This window comes from Orcinus orca, chromosome 10 (genome assembly GCF_937001465.1).
Source record: "Orcinus orca chromosome 10, mOrcOrc1.1, whole genome shotgun sequence".
In the NCBI taxonomy this organism is placed as follows: Eukaryota; Metazoa; Chordata; class Mammalia; order Artiodactyla; family Delphinidae; genus Orcinus; species Orcinus orca.
This window is the reverse complement of record NC_064568.1, coordinates 4915408-4937416: the sequence shown is the minus strand read 5'-3', so window position 1 is coordinate 4937416 and position 22009 is coordinate 4915408. Positions and strand designations below refer to the sequence as shown.

Here is a 22009-nt window from a genome sequence, read left to right as displayed (position 1 = left end):
ATAGAAGAGCTAGCTTTTCATTGCTGAATACTTTTCCACTTTATGAATGCTTCGTACCTCATTTTGTATGTCCATTCTTCTAGGGATGGGCATTTATGTTGTTTCCCTTTTTTATTATAAACCATCATGCTTCGATTTAAGAAAAAAAGGAAAATCTTTGTATGTGTCTCCCTGGGCATCTCTGCCCAAGTTTCTCTAGGAAATTTACCCAGAAGTCGAATGTGTTTGATTAATCACGGGGAGGAGTAGGCATACCTGGGATCCCCTTCCCCCTCCAGTGCTTAACCCCAGTGTGTGACCTTGGGCAAGTCACATCACCTCTCTGAATCGATTTTCTCACCTGTAAAATGGGTGTGTGATAGGGCTTCGCTGGTGGCGTAGTGGTTGGGAGTCCGCCTGCCGATGCAGGGGGCGCGGGTTCGTGCCCCGGTCCGGGGGGAATCCCGCGTGCCGCGGAGCGTCTGGGCTCGCGCGTCCGGAGCCTGTGCTCCGCGGCGGGAGAAGCCACAGCGGTGAGAGGCCCGCGTACCGCAAAAAAAAAAAAAAAAAAAAAATGGGTGTGTGATAACCCCTAACTCACTGGGTGGTTGTCAGAGAATTAAGGGAGACTATCTCTAAAAAGCAGTGGGAATTGAGCAAATGGTAGTTGTCCAGCGGCTCCCACCATCCACGCTACAGGTTTTTCTAGCAGCCAAAGTAGGATCTAAAGGCAGTGCCCCGCCCTTTGCACTAGGGACTCTGGGCCCAGCAAAGCACTGCCTTGGGGTCTTGCCCAGCCCACCCCTTACACCTGCTGCCAACACTATCTCCCTTCCTAGCCTGGTGTCACCTCCGTAAATAATTGAGCAAATGTAACCTTCAGCGTCTCAGTTTCCTCGCCTGTAAAATGGGATGATAACACCTGCTTTGAATGACTGTTGTGAGGCTTAAATGCTAGAGAATGTCTGCAGGGCAGTTGTTAAAATGGAAATGCCCTTTCCTGCACGCCCTGGACCCTTTCTCCCTCACAGCAGAGAAATTATCTGAGGTTTCGTCTCGCCGGCAGGGAGAAGCTGAACTGTGTCCCTCGTTTGATTTTCATTTCCAGCCCTTGCGTTTTCCGTTGCGTGCCGCGGGTAAGCGCGTGGAGCCTTTCGCTGGGTCCCTGTGTTTGTTTTCGTTGGAAATTGGAGGCTGGGTGGTTTAAATTTGCTAAAATATCCCCATCTAGTGGCCTCGTTGAAATGCTGCAGGGCTCATTCGGGCCCCCGTCTGGGAAAAACAATGAGGCGACGGCGGAGGCCGCCCAGCCCAGCTCAGAAACGCCAGTGGCTCCCCAGTGTCTACGGGGTAAAGTCCAAACGCCAAGCCTGGAATTCAAGCGCCTGCACGATCGGGCCGCGCCCTGCCTATCGGACCTTATCGGCGTCTTCGACCTCGTAACCCGCCAAGCCCGGCTCCTCCCTCTGCAGAACTTCCAGGCCCACACCTCCTGGCACGTGGGCCTGCCCTGTGCCCCCGACTGCTGTCTCCTTCCTCCTCCACGCTCTCCCCAGGCTCAGCGCAAAGGCCACCTCTTCCCGGAAGCCTCCCGGGTCCTTCAACCCATCTGGGTCCTCCCTGACCTCCCACCAAAACTTGCTGTGGGTCATTTTTGTATTTCCATGTTTAAAGCTGTGCTTTGTCAATGCACTGCCCTCCCGTATCCCACATGATAGATGAAAGTGAATGCAAACCCCTTGGTCCTGTGGATTTGGATCCTCACCTGGCCTCCACTACTTCCCAGCTCTGAGAACCTGGGCAGGGAGGGAACCGCAACTGTGAAATACTGGTGAGAACACCTATCTCACAAGACTGTGGTGAGAGTCAAGATTGGATGCAAAGTGGCTGGCACATATGAAGGCCCAATAAATTGTTAGGTGGTCACATAAAATACAGGATACCAAATGAATTTGAATTTCAGATAAACGATTTTTTTTTTTAGTTTAAGTATATCCCAAATAGTACATGCAGGTTCTGTGTTACCCTTCATAGACACATGATGTTAAGGATTATTGTTCATTTTGTTAGATGTGTTAATGATATTGGGAATATACATATACAGTCAATCATCATTATTGGCAGATTCTGCATTTGCAAATTCACCTCCTGGCTAAAATGTATTTGTAATGCCAAAACCGATATTCACAGTACTGGGTCACTTACAGACACGCACAGGCGTAGACAGGAGAAAAATTTGAGTCTCCCAATATGCATGTTCTCAGCTGAAGTCAACCGGTGATACTCTGTCTTATTTCAGCTCTCACATCATAAACAAGTGTGCTTTTTGCCATCTCGTTAGTGCCACGTTTTTCATGTTTTTGTGATTTGTGTTGGTAATTTTAAAATGAACCCCAAGGGGCTTCCCTGGTGGCACAGCGGTTGAGAGTCTGCCTGCCAATGCAGGGGCACGGGTTCGAGCCCTGGTCCGGGAAGATCCTACATGCTGCGGAGCAACTAATCCCGTGCGCCACAACTACTGAGCCTGTGCTCTAGAACCCAAGAGCCACAGCTGCTGAGCCCACAAGCCACAAGTACCGAAGCCCACGCACCTAGAGCCCGTGCTCCACAACAAGAGAAGCCACCGCAATGAGAAGCCCGCGTACCCCAACGAAGACCCAATGCAGCCACAAATAAAAAAATTAATAAAATAAAATAAATTTATAAAAAATTTAAAAATTTAAAATAAATAAAATGAACCCCAAGCGGAGTGCTGAAGTGCTGTCTAGTGTCCCTAAGCCACGAATGCCGTGACGTGCCCTACGGAGAAAATACAATTGTTAGATGAGATTTGTTCAGGTGTGAGTTATACTGATGTGGGCCGTGAGTTCAGTGTTCATGAATCTACAACAGACATTAAAGTGTTTTTAAAAGAAAGTACACATAAAACAAGGTTGGTTGATGAAAATGTTGTGACCAGAGGCTGCCAGGAACCGACCTGCGTTCCCTTAGAAGCAATGGTTCAGTGTTCACCAATTCAGTGTTCATGGTGACTCTATAGAACTTCTGTGAATAACAAGAATCAACTATATAGATATATATGTAATAAAGTTTAAATTCTTACCTGTTAGAGTCACATATTTAAATATTATGAGTGAAATTATATGATGTCTGGAATTGCTTTAAAATACACCAGCAGTGGGGAAAAGGTGTATTTATGGAGAGTGTAAAAGAAACAAGATACCAAAGGTTGAAGATGCTGGAAGCGATCTACTTTTGTGTATGTTTGAAAAGGACCATAACAAAATGTTTAAAATACACACTATTGAGATTTACCTGGTGGCCTAGTGGTTGGGATTCCGCACTGTCACTGCTGTGGCCTGGATTCAATTCCTGGTCAAGGAACTGATTTCCCAAAAGCTGCACCACACAGCGGGGAGGGGGGGAAACACCAAGGAGAAAATCTTGGGGGAAGAATGTCTTGTTCATTAGCTTTCACTCTGGACCCTCTGTGGGGACAGAGCTCCAGATGATGGCCCCTGAGATCCCATTATGGGCGCCTCCCAAGCCGAGTGCCAAGCACCCGCTGAGGTTGTGGAGACCTGGCTCTAGTCTCAGCGCCCCCTCAGACTTGCTCTGTTACCTCTGGCAGCTCACGGTGCCTCTGAGCCTTTTTTCTTATCAGTTAAGTAAGGAAGTTGAACTGGACAACCTCGGAGTTCCCTTTCATTTTTAAAAGCCTCTCATTCTAAATCCAGTATTTCCTCCATTGGCATGTTCTGGTGCAATATTACAGCCTCCCTCCACCTCTCTCTTCCCAGCCCAAACCATCCCGATACCACTATTCTGAGAATGCTGCTCAAGTTCTCCCTTTTTTGCAACGTTGTAACCAGGAAGATATTCGGTTTTTGATTTCTCTAAAATCTGAACTCCTGAGCTAAGCAGTTAAGGCCCCTGCAGGCAGACCACCCACTTAATGCCACGTCTTGAGCTCTTTCTACTAGGAGCTCGCAGTCCAGTTAAGGAAGACCAGGAATCAGGGACAGCATAGAGGGCACCAGACTATTGTGGGAACACAGAGGCAAGTCACCCAAGCCAGCCTGGGAAAGCAAGAGGAAGTCTGAAGAAGAGATATCCGAGCTGAGGCCTAAAGGGTGACCAGGAATCACTGCTCCAGACAGGAGAGAAGGATGTTCCAGGTAGAGACGACAGCGTGTGGGAAGGCCTGGAGACAAGAGGAAGTTGGGAAAGGTCCAGATTTCAAAGCCTGTCTCACCTAGCCCCATAAATCTCTCTGGCACAATTTGCCACCCTTCCCTGTCACCCACCTTCCCCACCTGCCCAGCATGTGTGGCCCTGGGGTTCATATTTAGGAAGGTGTTTATTGGACTCCCTACCAGGCCTCCTTTAAAATAACCAGGTGGGAGAAACTTTTACAATTCCCAGGGCACTTTTGTTTTGCTTTTCCCTCATAATCCTGACGACCCATTTTTCAATAGAGGAAACTGTGGCTCAGAAGTTAAGTCATTCACTCAAGACCAACCACACAGCCAGTGAGCGGGGAGGTGATGCAAATGCCGGTCTGACTCCCGGCCCGTTGTCCTTGACTTGTCCTTGACGCTGCATAGGGCGGCCAGTGCCTACAGGGGCTTTTGGTCAGTGCCCTGTGCGAGGGGCACTTCTTACAGGTTCCCTGCATGCTGCACTTACACAAAAGCATTGAGAAAGCTGAAGTCTGCGGGCTGAGCTCAGCGGACCCGCTTCCTCGGGGCTGGGGTCATATCAAGTCCGGTCGCTTCAAGAGCCCCATCTCCCCAGGGGCGAGGACCCCAAGTCCTTAGACCTGAGTTCTGAGTCTAGTCCTATCACTCTTAAGTCCAGTACCTCCCAACTACGTGACATTGGATAAGTAACTTAGATCTCATCTGTAAAATGGATCCTGCGGGATTGTTGTGGGGATTAAACGAGAACAGCACGTGTGCACGGGGGTAGCGCTACGATCACGGGGAAGGCAGGAAAGAGGATGCGCCGCCTCTGCCTTACACCTCGCGAGGAACGAGCAGCACCCACCTAAGACCCGCCTTAAGGCCCTGCGCTGCGCGGGCGCGCTCCGCAAACACCCGGAGGGTCCTCTCTCGGGCTCTGCGGCTGCGCAGTCGTCCGGCTTTGCGGCCGCACTGCTTGACGGCAGCGGTGTCCGCCGCCCCCGGCCGGCGTTGCCGGGGTAACGGCGAGCGCGTTGGGCAGAGGAAGGTAAGGCTCCGGGGTTCGGGAGCAGGTCGCGTCCCGGGGAGCTGAGCGCGGTGCCGCAACACAAGGGGGTGGGGGTGGGGGTCTCCGCCGCGGGAGGAGACATCGCCTTTTTCGAAAGCCCCCTGGGGCGAGAACGGAAACGGCCCACAGACGTTCCCCGTTTCTCAGAGTCGCACCAGACTGGGCCGGGACGCGGGGCCTGGCTTCCTTGTTCCACCGGAATTAGCCCCTTTCCCCTTCTCCGTGTACCCGTAGTCCTCTTTTTTATGTTCTTTCTGGAAACATTTAACGCCACGTGCAGTGCTGGGGACAGAGGACGTCAGGGTGCACCTGACACCGGCTCTGCCCGAGTGGCGCTTTAGCCGCTAGTAGGATTGCTGGGGGAGCCACTCTAGGGAACCAGCAAAGGGATGCGTAATGACAAGGAGTTGTGGGTTTGTTGGGCCCTTAACACTTCTTGATCATTAGTTGCAGCTACAGCTTCCGTCGGGCTAGCACTTCGCATGGTAGGCCCAGTACCAGGCTCCTTCGCACAATTACCCATCTAATCCTCACAACAGCTTGCAAAGGTTTGTCGTTTGTTTACATGTCTAGTCTCGGGTTCTAACTTGAAAGCTCCCCAGAGGCAGGATTGTTTGCCTTCTCCCTTTAATCCTTGCCTCCCCTGGCCCAGGACGTACGCGTTCGGAGCTTCAGCGGTTTTTTAATTGGGAGAATGTGAGTTGTGCTGAGTGGGATGTTTTAACCAGGCTGGTTTGGCAAGGTGGGCCCACAGGGTTGGAAAGTTAAATGAAGCTACCTCCCCCTTTTTGTTTTACTTTGTTTTGTTTGGAATAAACATTTACTGAACACCTAAAAGGTGTTAGCGTATCCGCTCAAGGGAAGAATTAGGAACAAGTCCTGATTTTGATAGAAAAGTAAATGTACTTAACATTGTTGGTGCCTCGAGTTGGTATGCCCAGATTTAGAAAAGGAAAAGTAACAGCTGCTTCCTTACATGTGTGTAGCAGTCAACCCCTGAGTCCCTTTCCTCACCTGTACAGTGGAGTTGGCTGTTGGCACTGAGTTTGAATAGGCCATCCTATCACCAGTAGTTGACAACTTTGGCTACATATTGAAATCACCTGGGTCCCACCCCAGGCTTTCTGATGTAATTATAGGTAAGGCCTGGGCATTGGAAGTTTCAGAATTTCCCCAGGTGATTCTAAGGGCATCCAAGCCTTAAGAGCCACTGTTATATATGACCCCAGTTTAATTTTCTTAATCTTTTCTTTTAAACTTTTTTTTTTTTTCCCTCTGCCCTGCCGAGTGGCTTGTGGGATCATAGTTCCCCAACCAGGGTTGAACCCGGCCCCTCAGCAGTGAACGCATGGCGTCCTAACCACAGGACTGCCAGGGAATTCCCTCTTAATCTTTTCAGTTGTCATTCCCGGCTCGAGAAGCTGCACAGGCATCAAGCCTTCACATCCCAAACCCCCTGACCAGTGGCCCAGTCCTTCCTATACATTTGTGTGTGCTTCAGACAGGGGTCCTCTTTGAAGCCAGTCTTCCCACCGTGCCCTGTCTCCCTGCCTTACTGGCCTCTCATCTTCCCAGCCGTGGCGCTGTGGCCAAGTGACCTGCCCTCTCTAAGCCTCCATTTACTCATCTGTGAAATGCGGGTACTGGTACCCACGTGTGTAGTGTTGGCACAGTCGGTGCGTGGCATGTTGTACCTCCAAGTGATGGTGAGCTGTTGTAATTGTACTCACATCCCACATCTCCCGTCATGCTGGTCTCCTATCTCGGCACTGAAGAAACATTTCTGAAATGCCTATTGCAGACACGGAGACTAACAAACTCAATCCTTCCTCCCCTGCTTTGCCTTCCCAGTGCCGCACAAGGCAACTCTTCTACGAAACTATGACACGAGAGATCTTCTGGTTTGTCCTATTGAATTTTTTCAGCTTTATTGAGAGATGATTCATATACCATAAAATTAACCCTTGTGAAATGTACAATTCAGTGATTTTAATACGTTCAGAGTTATGCAGCCAACACCATCAATGCAATCTAATTGTAAAGCTTTTTCATCCCTCAAAATAAACCCCATACCTATGGGCAGTCATTCCCCATAGCTCCCTTCCCCCAGCACCTGGCAGCCACTAATCTACTTGGTGTTGCCCTTTGGATTTGCCTGTTCCGGACGTTTCATGCTAATGGTCTTATACAACGTGTGGTCTTTTGTGACTGGCTTCTTTCACTCCACATAATGCTCTCAAGGTTCACACACGTTGTAGTCTGTATCAGTACTTCATTCGTCTGTTAATTGCTGATAGTATTCCATTATATGGATATAACCCATTTTGTTGATCCATGCATCTGTTGATGGACCTCTCGGTTGTTTCTACTTTTTGACTATTATGAACAATACTGCTGTGAACATTCATGTACTTATTTATTTATTTATTTATTTATTTATTTTTGGCTGCGTTGGGTCTCCGTTGCTGTGCGCGGGCTTTCTCTAGTTGTGGCGAGCGGGGGCTACTCTTCGTTGCGGTGCACAGGCTTCTCATTGCGGTGGCTTCTCTTGTTGTGGAGCACGGGCTCTAGGTTCACGGACTTCAGTCGTTGTGGCATGTGGACTCAGTAGTTGTGGCTCCTGGGCTCTGGAGCGCAGGCTCAGTAGTTGTGGCACACGGACTTCGTTGCTCCGTGGCATGTGAGATCCTTCTGGACCAGGGCTCAAACCCGTGTCCCCTGCCTTGGCAGGTAGATTCTTAACCACTGCACCACCAGGGAAGTCCTGTGTACAAATTTTTGTACAAACATGTTTTCAGTTTTCTTTTATCTACCCAGGAGTGGAATTGCTGGGTCATATGGTTACTTAGTGTTTAACATTTGAGTGGCTTCCAGACTGTTTTCTAGTTCTGTTCAATTTGAAGAGGAAGAAACTGGGTTCAGGGAGCTTTACCTGGGGTGTTGAAAGTTACATGATCGTAATGGCAGCTTTGCATATATGGGAGGCCTGCTAAGAGCCAGATTCTTGATGTGCTTCCTGTCTCATGTGCAGAGGTGGCCCTAAACCTGGGATTTTGAGGTTTTGTGAAAAACTGGGAATCTTTTGTGGCAGGAACCTTCTGTCCTGCAAACTTGGGTAGGAGTACAGAGTTCTTGCCATCAAGTGTCATAGCTCATTTTTGCCTTTTTTTTTTTTGAGAGTGTAATAGCAATCTGAAAGGGAAAATCCTAAACAAACCAGGCAAATTGAAACAGAACTATTTCACTTGTCTGAGAGAATTTAATTGGAAGTTTTTGAAGTTAGCCATTAAAATTTTCTCTTTCTTAAAAATCTCAAATGTAATATATACAAATCAAATACTAACCAGAGGTTAAGTTATAAAAGTGCAATGATCATAAAAGTTCGAATTATTCCTGGAAATCCCTAGAAGGTGCCTCACTAGAGAGCCAATACAACATCATTTTAATTTTTAGAAAAAATTGCCGTTTCTTCAATTGAATGCTCAATGCAGTACAATCGACCCTTGAACAACGTGGGGAGTCAGGGCTCTGACCTTCTGTGCAGTCAAACATCTCAGTGTAATTTATAGCCGGCCCTCTGTATCCCTGGTTCCTTCACATCCGAGGTTCTGCATCTGCGCCAACTGTGGATGGAGTAGTACTGTGACATCTACTCTTAAAAAAAATCTGCGTGTAAGTGTACCCATGCAGTTAAATCCCATGTTGTTCAGGGATCAACTGGAGTTGCTTGGGTTGAGTGATAAATGGGCAAGTGAAAATCTACTTAAAATGCCCTTGGGAGGAAATCTTAATTGCCCATTAACATGTGGTGTACATAGTACTGTTATGAACGCTATATAGCGATATGTGTGTGTGTGTGTGTGTGTGTATGTATATACATACACACACACACACACATAGATGTGTGTAAAATGCATACAGTTGTGCTCATTATTTAATTCCATTGAAGGACTCTTATTTAGAAATTAAATTAGTTTAGCATTTTGCTGCTTGGAATACTTTGGCAATTCTATGGCGGTTCCAACTTGCTGATTCTTACTTTTTATTTTACTTTTGTAATTGATTTATCAATGTCTCTAACTTCCTTGGTCTTTGTTTTTCTTTGTCCTCATTTAATTCCTCAACATCTTTGGGAGGGTGGATAAAGGAATCATTACACATTGGACAAGGCTTTTGATTTCTTTTTAATGGGCGTAAACCCTTAAAGCCACTCAGCTTCCTACCTCAGCTTTGGCCGCCTTCGTTGGCTGTTTCAGGCTTGATTACGTCCTTTGCCCAACAGGATGCTGGTACTGAGTGCAGGAGGCACCTAAATAATCAGTCGTACGTGTTCCCCTGTGAGGGTTTGGAGCCATGGAGGCTAAACACGTGTGTGATACAGCCCCACTGTATCTTCAAGCACCAGATGTGCTGTCCGTGTAAGTCGGGTCCAGAGCCGGGACTGAGGGTGCAGCAGATTCAGGTCCCCTGTCTCATTCCAGGGCACCTGCCCAATGAGTGGAGCACCTGACCCAGTCCCCTGCACTGTCTGTGTTTCCCCCTTGCATGTGGTTGAGTTTTCCTGAGTTAAGTGCATCTGCTGTGGCGCTCTGTCTTTATCGTACAATGCACTCAACTTGACTTCCTTCCCCCAGCCATTATGGAATTGCAGCCTGTGTGTGTTTTGTCCTTGTTTTGTCTCCTCGGGTTGAGGGTAAGGCCTGGAAGGGAGAGGTACTGGCTTCGCCTTCCTTTCCTCCCTCATAGTGCTGGGCGCATGGTAACTCCATAATTCTCCATAATTCTCTGTAACCCTTCAGCCCCTAACCTGGGGAAACAGTGAGCCTTCAGACAAGAGGAGGCCTGCCTGTGCTCACAGCGGAACCCGGAGGGAATAGCGTGGCCTTTGGCGTTCAGCAGACCCGGGGTCATCCAGGGCCACCACCCTCCAGGCCTCTGACAACATCTGTCCAACCTGGCTCTGTTTCCTCATCTGTCACACGGTGTTCTTAGTGCTAATAGTGCCATAATAGTAATCATAGTGGACGTGCAGAGCACTCAGTGCCGCGTGCCGGGGCTGTTCTAAGCTCCTATGGTCTAAACTATAAGATGGAGCCTGTATGTATCCTTATTTTGCAGATGGGGAAACCAAAGCACAGAGAGATCAAGTAACTTTTGCCCCACGTCACACAGCTGGGCGGTGGTGAAGCCGATTCCCATCCCTGCCCTCTGGCTTGACACTTCCTGCTCTTAGCCACTCATGCTTGGCGCTGAGGAATAGACCCTTAAATGATGACTGCTGCTGCTGCTGTTACTATTATTAATTTACCCGAAAAACTGGGAGATGATTGACCACATGTTTGGAACATATTTTAAGGTCCTTTTTTGGAAAAGGAGGTGCTCACTAGATTTACTTCTTTGAGGACAGGGTCCTTTTGGTTTTCTCTTTATATCCCTAGCACCTCTGATGATGGGGAGCCTCTGGTGGGTGCTCGGTAAATGTCTGTCAGCCGCTTGAGAGGCTGGGAGGAATCCTCATGGGCAGAAATCCTCTTGTGCTCGCTGTCAGGAGACCTACAAGTGGCACTGTGACCATGGACGTGTCACTAGGCCTCAGTCTCGTCAGCTGGAATGAGAAATGGTACCACGGCATTGTCGTGGGAAGTAATCGAGATGCCCTAGGTGTGTAGGCTTTGTGCTGCACAAACAAAATCTTCTCGTTACTGTCTCTTTTTGTTCACTGCTTTGTAAATATTTTTCCCACAGACCACAAGGTTTTCTGAGCCTGGATATAAATGTACTCACGTGTTTGGTCGGTACAGTTACTGACTGACTTGTTTCTTTCTCCCTATTACAGTCTTTAAAGAACAGTTACCTTGGAAAATGGCAGAGGCAGTGTTCCGTCCCCCAAAGAGGAAAAGAAGAGTGTATGAGAGCTATGAGTCTCCACTGCCGATCCCTTTCGGTCAGGACTGTGGTCCTGAGAAGGACTTTAGAATATTCCGGGCCGAGATGATAAACAACAACGTGATTGTGAGGAACGCAGAAGATATGGAACAGCTGTATGGGAAGGTATGTGCGGGCTGCCTCAGCCCTGCTGCTTCCTAACAGCCCGGAGCCAGCTCTTCTCTCCCCATCCACCCCCAGAAACAGACCATGAATGACCCATACGCTTTCCTTGCCGTTTAGTCCAATGTAGGAACAGAATCAGGTGCCCCGAAGCCATAAGCCCAGAAGACAGCTCCCAGCCACAAACCCACATTTCGTCAGTGAAGCTGGGTCAGTGCATTGACCTTTCTTGTTTTTTGATTATAAAAGCAACACATGTTCATTGTAAAAAAAAAAAAAAAATTCAAGCAATTTACAGCAGTGTAATGGGTAAAAAGTAAAGATTTCCCTCCTCTCACTGCCGCTCCATCCCCAGAGGTAACGCAGGATGCAGATTGTTCTGGCGCAGGACAGACCAGATGGGGCTTCAGCAGGGCCTTTGCTCGCTCTCCTGGTTGAGGACCTCTTCTTACGTGAGGACGAGTTCCAGTTTTGGCTTTTTCCATCAGCCATAGGTTTGGGATGAGATTGGAAGCTTGCTTATTTTTTCCCCCATAGCCAATTCAACACTGGAGGCAATTTTTTTTTTTTTTTTTGCGGTACGCGGGCCCCTCACTGTTGTGGCCTCTCCCGTTGCGGAGCACAGGCTCCGGACGTACAGGCTCAGCGGCCATGGCTCACGGGCCCAGCCGCTCCGCAGCATGTGGGATCTTCCCGGACCGGGGCACGAACCCGTGTCCCCTGCATCGGCAGGCGGACTCTCAACCACTGCGCCACCAGGGAAGCCCCAATGCTGGAGGCATTTTTAAAGCAGCTTTATTGCGCTATAATTTACAGCCATAAAATTCACCCATTGTAAGTGCCCGATGCAATGACTGTAATAAATTCATAGAGCTGTGCCCCCACCATGACAGTCCACTTGTAGAGCGTTCCCCGTGGCCCCAGAAGGCCCCTGATGCTCACTGCACTTAATCCCTGTCCCCACGCCCAGCCCAGGCACTGCTGATCCACTTCCTGTTTCTGTAATGTGCCTTCTCTAGACATTTTATATAAAATACATGTTGTAGTCACCGTCCCAAAGTGGGATACAGTGGGTGGCACTGACCCCAGTGAGACAGGGGTCTAGGCCAAGGACAACCTCCTCCCCATTCGCGATATGCAGCGTTAAGCGGAGGCTTTGTGAAGCGTCATACACATGATTTATTCTGATTGTCAATCTGGGCGGAGGGTATAGGGTGTTCATTTTATTATTCTTTCAGTTTTCTATGGGTTTCAATATTTTCTAATTTTAAGAAATGGGGGATGGGGGAATCAGTGTTTTTGGAGTCAGCAGGAGGGAGAAGAATAGTACTTCAGTTCTGTGAACAGGAGAATCCGGGAAGCTTTTTGTTCCTGGTGGACTTGGCTCCTGCTTTTAGGCCACTGTTCCTGATCCACGTGTGCAGAGGAGATCCTGCCTCCGCCTGCCCTTCACCTTCAGCTTACCAGACCTGGACTGAGACCACTGCTCACGAGACAAGCGAGGTGCCCTGGAAACTTCCCAGCTCCCTTCAAACGATCGGAGAGAGAAGACGCTAAGATGTTCACTAGTAATCGTGAATTATCTATAATCAGAGGGAAGATGTCAAGCTGTGAAAAATGCAATGACTGTCTTGTTAACTCAAGTAGTTATTCTCCCTCGGCTAAAAAGTTGATAATTAACCTGAACTATTTTTTCTCTTCCCGGAAGGGTTATTTTGGAAAAGGTATCCTGTCCAGAAGCCGTCCAAACTTCACAACTTCAGATCCTAAGCTGGTTGCTAAATGGAAAGGTAAACTTGTGCAACATTCAGTTCTTTTGGCCAATTATCTTTTTCTTCATTTTTAGCTCTAACACCAGATTATACAGTAAAATTCTAGAGAAGTAACATGCCATTGGCAGTTTTACTGGTGAAAATAGCAACTAGAATAATTCTAATCGAGGTGAAAGGGTTCTTATGATTGGTGAAAATGTGTTTCGTCTAATTTCTGGAATTATCAAAAGTGTTATTTAGGCTTTTCTGTTGTTAAGCATTGCTCAGCAGAGTCCTGTGTGTGTGGAAGGCACTAGTAATTAAGTGCCTCCTCACCTGTGTGCAAGGTGGGTTTCATATTTTATTTCTAGAATTGGAATTTACAACAATAACCATGACATTGATGTATTTGTGAAAACATACTACTGTATATGGTTCCCATCTGCTGTTCCTCTTTAATTTATAAAGCTTTCATCTGGGTGTATTTTTCTAAGGGAATCTCATGGTAATTACATAACCAACACCAGCAGGTTAAAACAGAGTTAGAAAGGATTTTTAAAAACATTTTATTGCAAGACAAAATACAAATTAAAACTGCACTGAGATACCATTTCAGCAATCAGAGTGACAGAAATCAGAAAGTTTGACAATGTGCCCCATGGGTGAGCCCCTGAGAAGCACTCTCACGCGTTGCTGGTGGGCGTGCAGGTGGTATGGCCATTACGAAGGGGACTTGACTGTCTCGAAAAACCATATATGCATTTGCTCCCCCCCATCCTCCTCTCCCCCTAACCCCTGGTAACCTTAATATGCTTTCTGTGTCTTTGATTTTGCCCATTCTAAATATCTCATATAAGTGGAAACCTTTTGTGTCCTTCACCTAGGATAATTTTTTCAAGGTCTATCCATGCTGTCTATCCATATGTTTTCATTTCTCTTCTGTGTATACCTAGGAGTAGACTTGCTGGATCATATGATAATTCTATTTTAATTTTTTGAGGAACCACGAACTGTTTTCCATAACACCTGCATCATTTTACATTCCCACCAGCAATGCGTAAGGTTTTCCAATTTTTCCACATCCTCACCAACTTGTTCTTTTCTGTTTTTGTTTTTGATGATAGCCATTTTAATGAGTGTGTAGTGGTAAAAGTTTTTCATTTTAATGAAGTCTAATTTATCGTTTTAATTTTTTTTTTCTTTTCATGTGCTTTTGGTGTCATACTAGGGAACAATTACCAAATCCAAGCTTGTGTAGATTTTCCCTGTGTTTTCTTCTAAGAGGTTAATAGTTTCAGCTCTTAAGTTTAGGTCCTTGATCTATTTTGATTTAATTTTTCTATGATGTAAGGTATGGGTCCAGCTTCATTGTTTTGCCTGTGGATATCCAGTTGCCCAGTATATGCATTTACTTTTTGTTTTGTTTTTTGTTTTTTTGCGGTATGCGGGCCTCTCACTGTTGTGGCCCCTCCTGTTGCGGAGCACAGGCTCCGGACGCGCAGGCTCAGTGGCCATGGCTCAGGGGCTCAGCCGCTCCGCGGCATGTGGGGTCTTCCCGGACCGGGGCATGAACCCGTGTCCCCTGCATTGGCAGGCGGACTCTCAACCACTGCACCACCAGGGAAGCCCCTGTGCATTTACTTTTAACCCAGCAATTCCACTTCTGGGAATTTATCTTAAAGATACACTGGCAAAAATATGAAAAGAAAGAGCCCAAGGCTATTCATTGCAACACTGTTTCTAATGTTAAAAGACTGGAAACAACCAAAATGTCCATGGAGGGTGGGGATCCCAGCTGAATGAACTATAGGACATTCATATAATGACGTGCTGTGGAGCTGAGGTAGGAATGGGACATCACTGGGATATATTTCTAAGCAAAGAAAGCAAGGTAAAGGAAAGTATGCTATGGCTTATCTAGAGGGAGGGGAATATAAATATATTTTTGGAATGTAAGGAAGGATAAATCATAGTTTTTTTAATGCCTATGGGCGAGGGATGGAACAGGATGGAGAGAGAGGTGAGACTATAGGTTTGACCTTGGAACCTTGTAAATGTATTACATGACAACAAGGTGGTGTAGCCACAGAGGAAGCTCTTTTGAGTGACTTTAAAACATGGTAATTTGACTGTTCAGTCCTAATGGGATAGACTTTGTATCTCCTGCCACAGTGATGTTTAACAGACCACCCCCAAATTCAGTGCCTCTCAACAGCAACCAGATTGCTCATTTGAGTTGCCGGGTTTGCTGGGTGGGTCCACTGACCTTGGCTGGATGTGCTCATCCATCTGTTTAGTTATGGCTCCACTGGCTGCACTATTAGAAGTCCAGTGATGGACGTAGCTGGACTCACTGGTGTCTGGTTGTCTGTTGGATGGCGGTCAGCTCGTCTAGGATGGCCTCAAGTGGGATGAGGCGGGGAGGGTACCGGGTATGTCGTCCTCCACAGGCCAGCCCGGGCATGTTCTCATGGTGATCGTGGATGTACCGAACCATTTAGAGATGAAGTGATATGAGGGATCTGTTTCAAAATAATCTGGGGGCCAGGGGAATGGGCAGAAGAACAGGTAGAGCACCACTGGCCATGAGTTAATTTCAAGCTGAGTGATGGGAACATGGGAATTCATTACACTGTTCTCTCTACTTTTGTATGTTTTCAATTTTTTCATGGAGTTTTTAAAAGGGAGAAAAAAAATAGAGCAAGTAGCATAATGACCCTGCCTGTCCCCATCACCCAGCTTCAGCAGTTACTAATATTTGGCCCCCCAAAAATAGAAAGTCTTCAAATAGTGTAATGGTCTTAACAGTTGAGAATCTTTTCCTGATCTATGTAGTAACTAAGGTTTAAGTAGGGTAGAAATTTGAAGGAAATGAATTTAGGCCTAGGAAGAAGAGATTAAGGTTGTGGGCTGCCCTCAGGAAGTAGATCTCAAATGTCCATTTCAACATTTTGGTTTCAACCTCATCTTCTACCCCATCTCCACAACCCTCTTCTACTCGTTGGTACCACAGCCACCTTGGGCTGCCGGCCGATGTGTGAAACTGCCATGCGTTTGCCATCCCCAGCCTTTGTGCATCGTGTCCTCTGCCTTTTTCCCCTGGTCCGCCTGGCGAACTCTTACTCATTCTTCAGAGCCCCACTCGATTACTCCTTCTCCTTTGTGTTTTTTCCTAACCCTTCCAGGTAAAGTAAGCCAGTCCCTTTACAATATGTACTGTCCTTGCTCAAGAAGGGTTAGAATCAGCTTGCGTTAGAGTCAGTCATGTCTGGTCTGTCTCCCCAACTAGCGTGTGAGTATCTCAAGGAAAGGGGATTTGCTTTATTACTTCTGTATATCTCGTGCTTGGCACATGGAAGGCTGTCAGTAAAACTAGCTAAATTGTAGCTTGTTGTTAAATTACCAGAGGAGGGAGGTCTCCTTAGGTCAAATTACTCAGGAGATAGGAGTCTGTGAACTCACCTCCCTAGGATTCTAAAGCCGAACGTCATCAATTCCAGGCCTTTAGGGCACCAGAGAGGAAGCCGAGTATGGAAAAGGAAAGATGAGCTGCCCAAAGGCAGGGTGAGGGAGGACCAAGACAGAAACCCACTCCGTTAGTGACCTGGTCAACATTTTAAGTGGAAAGACTTTTCCAGCCAGATGCCCAGAGCTGGAACTAGAGCCTGGAACTCCCAAACCCACATCCAGAGCTAACACCACCATGAGATCTACTCCAGCATCCCTTTCCTTAGGCGCATGTGAGCAGCTGTCACAGAAGGTGCTTGATGGAACACGGAGAACGGAGGTAAAGTGTGTAACTTTAGGGCTTCGGTACTCTCGCCTAGAAGTTGAGGGCCCGAGCCTTCGGAGGTGGCAGAGTTTCCCCTTCCATGCTGCCGCTGCTTAGCTGGAGTGTTGAGAAGGATTCCGAGGCCACATCTGAGCCCAGCAAGGGCCCTGACGGGTCAGCAGCGCCCGCCAGGGCGCGCGTGCAGGGAGTGATGGCGCATAAAGCATCTGTCTGGCTGCTTGGACAGGATTCATTCGACCTTCTAGATGTGAGATTTTGTGAATCTTGAAATTCTTTGTCGTTTCTGGGTTGTCAGTGTTTTCCCCCTTAAGGAAAATTTGTCTAAACTAATAGTACTTCTTTGTTGTTGCAGATGTGAAGACAGACATGCCTGTAATCACGTCAAAAAAGTAAGTCTTGGTGGACTTTGACCTTGGGCGAAATTATGGTTTAAATCAGATCTGTTTTCAGGTAGCCTTTTCTGATGTGGTTGTGCACACCTCTTTTGTGTGTGTGTGGTAGTACTAGTAGGTGTGTCCTTGAAAATTATGTCTGAATTTAATGTGGATCAAATCATATTTGAATTGTACTAAGTAAGTTTATTTTAAAAAGTAATCGTAAGCCAAAACCTTTGCCAGTTCAATTCCTTCCAAAATAGGAACACTAATCCTGTAACGTATATTGTCTGTAAGCACTAAGGTACTTAGGTTTGGAGCTGGCCTCCTGCGCTGTGTGGGCGTCAACAGCCCTGTCCTCTTTCATCGCTCCACGCTTGCGGCGTTAGAGAAAGCCGCTTTCCCAGAGGCTCTCACACAGACCACCCACACAGCCACGATCCTTCCTTCCTCTGGGCTTTTGTTTATGCTGTTCGCGTTTCCCAGAACACTTCTCCCTAACCTACCAGGCACGCGTGCTGCTGGCTATTCCTGCACGTCCAGCCTACGTGCCAGTTTCCTGGAGCGTCTCCGCGCCGCCCTTTCCTCCGCTGCCGCCGCAGAATCTGCCTTGGCGCCTGTCGCTGTGCCGTACATCACACACTGGACTTAGACTGTCAGTTGTCAGAGGGCGGGGACCATGCCCGGTTCCCCTCTGCAGCGCCACACCCAGCGCTCGCTTGGTAGGATTTTGTTGAGTAAATGTTCCTCATTCTAAACGCTGGTCGTCCCTGTGGGACAGCTCAAGTTGCAACTCTTCCATGAAGCCTTCTGAAACCGCTCAAGCCTATAGTGGTTCTTCATCTGGACACCAGTTAGTTTGCCCTCATCTTAACTTCATTACATCTGAGAAGACCTGTTTCCAGATAAGGTCCCATTTGCAGGTGCCAAGAGGTAGGACTTCAGCACATCTGACAGTTCTGTCAGGAAAGTATGCCCTCCCCAGCAGCTCCCCCCCATCAATACTTGATTCGTCATCAGTTCATAAAACTTGCAGTCACAATCTAAATTTTGTTAAATATTAGAAAAATGGGCTCTTTTTCATACCTTGAGGTTAATTTTCCAACTTAAGTACTTGTTATAATTGTTTATTTCCTCAGAACTTTGGATCCCTCTTTCCAGTGGATTCACTCTAATTGGCCTTTTTCCAACAGTAGTCATCCTTGGGTGATGACAACCTTCCGTGTGATCTTTTCTGGACGTGAGCATCCAGACCCTCAGGTGATGCACCTGCGGGCTGAAGATTGCAGGGTTGTGTCCTGGAAGGACCAGCCCTGAGGATGGTACCGGCCCCCTCCTGACCTGTGGTCCTCTCTCCAGCCAGCACTTACTGCGGGTGCCCACGTGTAGGCCACTGGGTAGGTGCTGGAGATACAAGAGGAGGAAAGGTCTCTGTCCTCTTCTCGGGGATTTAGAGTCCAGTGGGAGGGGAAGAGGAGTAGACAAATGAGCTCTTCTGTGATGCATATTATGATGAGGTATCGCCATCAGCAGCCGCGTTGTCATAGCCAATCGGTACTGATTCTCCACCAGTGCCGTTACTGGTCCACATGTTTTACCCGTATCCTCTCAGCTCGTCTTCTGGAGAAACCTTTGAGGTAGGTGTAGTTGTTTCCATCACGTGCATAGGGAGCCTACAGAGAGCTGCCCAAGAGTTCGTGAGCTCGAACCAGGAAGCATGACTCCGGAGCCTGGGCGGTAATCACATCGTTGTATGTGCCGGCATTTCTGGGGTGTATTCCATGTAATAGGCACTGTGTTCATAACAGCTTTGTGGATTAGCTTTTCATGTCCTCACGTCACCCCTAGGTGGTCAGTTCTGTAATCATCTGTCTGGGACAGCGGAGGAAAGAGCACCGGAGGAGGTTAATTAACTTGCTCAAGGTCAGTACTTGGACCTAAGCAACCTGCCTCAAAACCGTTTTGCCATGAACTTCCAGGAATAATTAGGCCTCAGTCAGTAAGAGGTGAAGAAGGATGTTCACTGCAAATGGAAGAGGTGTGCTTGAGGGCAGAGGCACCTGAGAAGCTGAGCCGTATTCACACCACCCCGCTCGGTGCTCTTGGGGCCCCGGCACGGCTCTGCACCACCAGGCGCTTCGCTGCTTCTCATCGCACCTGCCACCTCCTCCCGCTCTCCCCTCATGTTTTCCAGTTTTTACTTTTTACTCTTCTCTTCCTGCTGCTTCTCCAGCAGTGTTCAGGATTAATCACAGCAGGACTTTCTAAGGCATTGCCAGCCAATGAGAGGACACCTTCTGCTCTGTGCCCCATTGCCGTGTGTGTCGATCACAGGCGGAGTCAGAGGGTTTGTTCCACAGGCTTTAGCAGCCGCTGTTGCATTCAGCTTCCATAAACAAACATCTGAGGTCATCAGAGGCAGGAAAGCGGTGTGATCCCGGCATTTGGCAGAAGAGCAGAAGGTGTCAGATGCTGAGTGGCTCAGCTCAGAGTCACAGAAGAGCCAGCTCCGGAACCCAGATCTGGTACAGTGCTCGACCCGCACGGCTGCCCCTGCTCCCAGAGAGCGATTCATTAAGGTGTACGTTTCCATCCGTTAAAATGTCATTTGTATTTTTAAATGTAACAAGTATTGAGTCGAAATGATTTTATTTTTCAAGTCTCCCCGAAAGATCCCACAGTCATAAAGTAACAAATATTTATTGAACACTTACTATGTGCTGAGCACTTCACATGTCTCATCTCCTTTCATCCTTGCACCCCCCCTGAGGCAGGTCCAGTTATCCCCGAGCTTTGGAGGGGAGGGCACGTAGCTGGTACGAGAACCTCATGCTCACAGCGAGGACTTGAGCTCACATCTGCCTTGACCACTCTGGTGCTAAGAAGCTGAGCAGGGACCTGCGTGCGTGTGCACTCTCTCTCTCTCTCAGTTCCACGTCTCCTGCTCAAAGTGGGAGCTGTTGAACCTTTAATGCTGTGGTTCTTTCACATATTTTAAATCAGGGAATTTGATGAAAGTTGTGGATCCCTTCCCTAGGAAAATACACATGACACGAAAATTTGTGTTCAGACACAGGAGATTCATAGACCCGTGAAGGCTTCAGCCAATGTTACAGGTGACATGAAGAGCATATATCTTTCTAGATCCCTCGTATGAAAGTCCTTCTAACTGCACATGAGAGAGGCTGTACCTTTCATGCAGGAGAGGAGACACCCTGCTGCTCTCTGGGCAGCTACATTTTATGCTGATTATAAAAAGGAGCACATACGTGATCCTTATGAGGTAATGGTACTGTTATTTCCATGTTAGGGGTGGGGAAACGGGCACAGAGCAGTTAATTCATTGGCTTTGTCACCCAGTTATGAGGGATAGCGTAAGGGCTGAACACAAAACGTGCAGGACCAGAGTCCACGTGTGTAATCGCTGCCCCGTCCTGCCTTGTAGGTGTAGAGCAGCCTTGCCAGGTCTTAATCTTTGCATCTAAGATACAGTCCCCAGTGTATAGGGCTGCATGCTTATCCCCCCATGTAGGATAAGCAGGGTGTGGACAGCTTGGAGATTGTTCTGATGAATCAGGGTTAATCAACCACAGGTCTCTTTTTTAAAAACAGCAGAATGGGACTTCCCTGGTGGCACAGCGGTTAAGAATCCGCCTGCCAAGGCAGGGGACACGGGTTCAAGCCCTAGTCTGGGAAGATCCCGCATGCCGCAGAGCAAGTAAGCCCATGCGCCGCAACTACTGAGCCTGTACTCTATAGCCCACGAGCTACAACTACTGAAGCCTGTGTGCCACATCTACTGAAGCCCATGCACCTAGAGCCCGTGCTTGGCAACGAGAGGCCACCACAATGAGAAGCCCACGCACTACAGTGAAGAGCAGCCCCCGCTCACTGCAACTAGAGAAAGCCCGCGTGCAGCAACGAAGATCCAATGTAGCCAAAAATAAAATAAATAAATTTATTTAAAAAAAACAGAAGCCAGCTTCCTTGCTTCACTGTGTGTAATTATCAGTCTATAGACTATGACGTATCCCATCATATCCGTACACAGGCAGGATACTCAAGGTAGAGAGAAAAGTGACATCTCTTCCCACAGCCACGTGTTGTCTTCGATGCTTTGCAGACTGATTGCTGTAGGTGGAGGCGAAAAGTGCTTGAGTTTTGCAATGTCTTTCGCCTCTGCGGATCAGATTCCACACACGTGTGGCATCTTATGTCACATGACGCAGCCCAGCAGCCTTGTCAGGTGTTGACGCTGCTGCAGTAGGCAGAATCCTTTTGTCTTGCCTGTAACTTTTTGTAACTTGGGAAGTGTTCAGGGCTTGCCTTCGAGTTTCAGAAACTAAGCATGTATTTTCTCATTAAAATATACTTTGAAAATTATGGAAAAAAGAGCCATTTCTTATTAAGATGCTTGGGTGTATGTAACTGTAATCATTTCTTTCCATACACGGTGGAGACATTAGTAAGTACTGTACTGTGAAAAATGTTTATTAAAATTCTCATTTTGCTTTCCAATACTAAACAAAGACTTTTTGCTATGACTGAGATACATATCTGAAAACATGATAACCAAAACTGAAAATAATGCAAAACAAACCCTGACAAAGGATGGCCATTTTCTCTTTAAATTTACCTAAATCATTTGGTCCACCAGTTTTAAATTACATAAATTTTCATACTTTGTTAAACTGGGGTCATTTTTTTTCAAATTAAGCAAATTAGATGAAGCTGTGTAATAAAAACAAAAAGTAATAGGGCTTCCCTGGTGGCGCAGTGGTTAAGAATCCACCTGCTGGGCTTCCCTGGTG

At 47.4% G+C, this 22009-nt stretch overlaps 1 protein-coding gene across 10 annotated transcripts in view; it reads left to right on the top strand.

Moving 5' to 3' along the window:
- The window catches only part of LOC101272154 (peroxisome proliferator-activated receptor gamma), a 221340-nt gene that overhangs the window by 164360 nt on the left and 34971 nt on the right, over positions 1–22009 (top strand). For 6 of the 10 annotated variants that reach the window (XR_007479746.1, XR_007479747.1, XR_007479748.1 and 3 more), the window contains 3 exons: positions 11069–11283; positions 12989–13070; positions 17177–17213. Coding sequence is in view for 5 of the 10 variants with exons in the window: in XM_033414109.2 (XP_033270000.1) it covers positions 11069–11283; positions 12989–13070; positions 17177–17213 (334 nt within the window). In the remaining 5 variants the exon portion in view is untranslated. Of the gene's footprint in view, positions 1–5194; positions 5212–10733; positions 10894–11068; positions 11284–12988; positions 13071–17176; positions 17214–19558; positions 19780–22009 lie in introns of those variants that run through there. The other 4 variants (XR_007479750.1, XM_004284292.4, XM_033414113.2 and 1 more) reach the window with 4 other exon arrangements.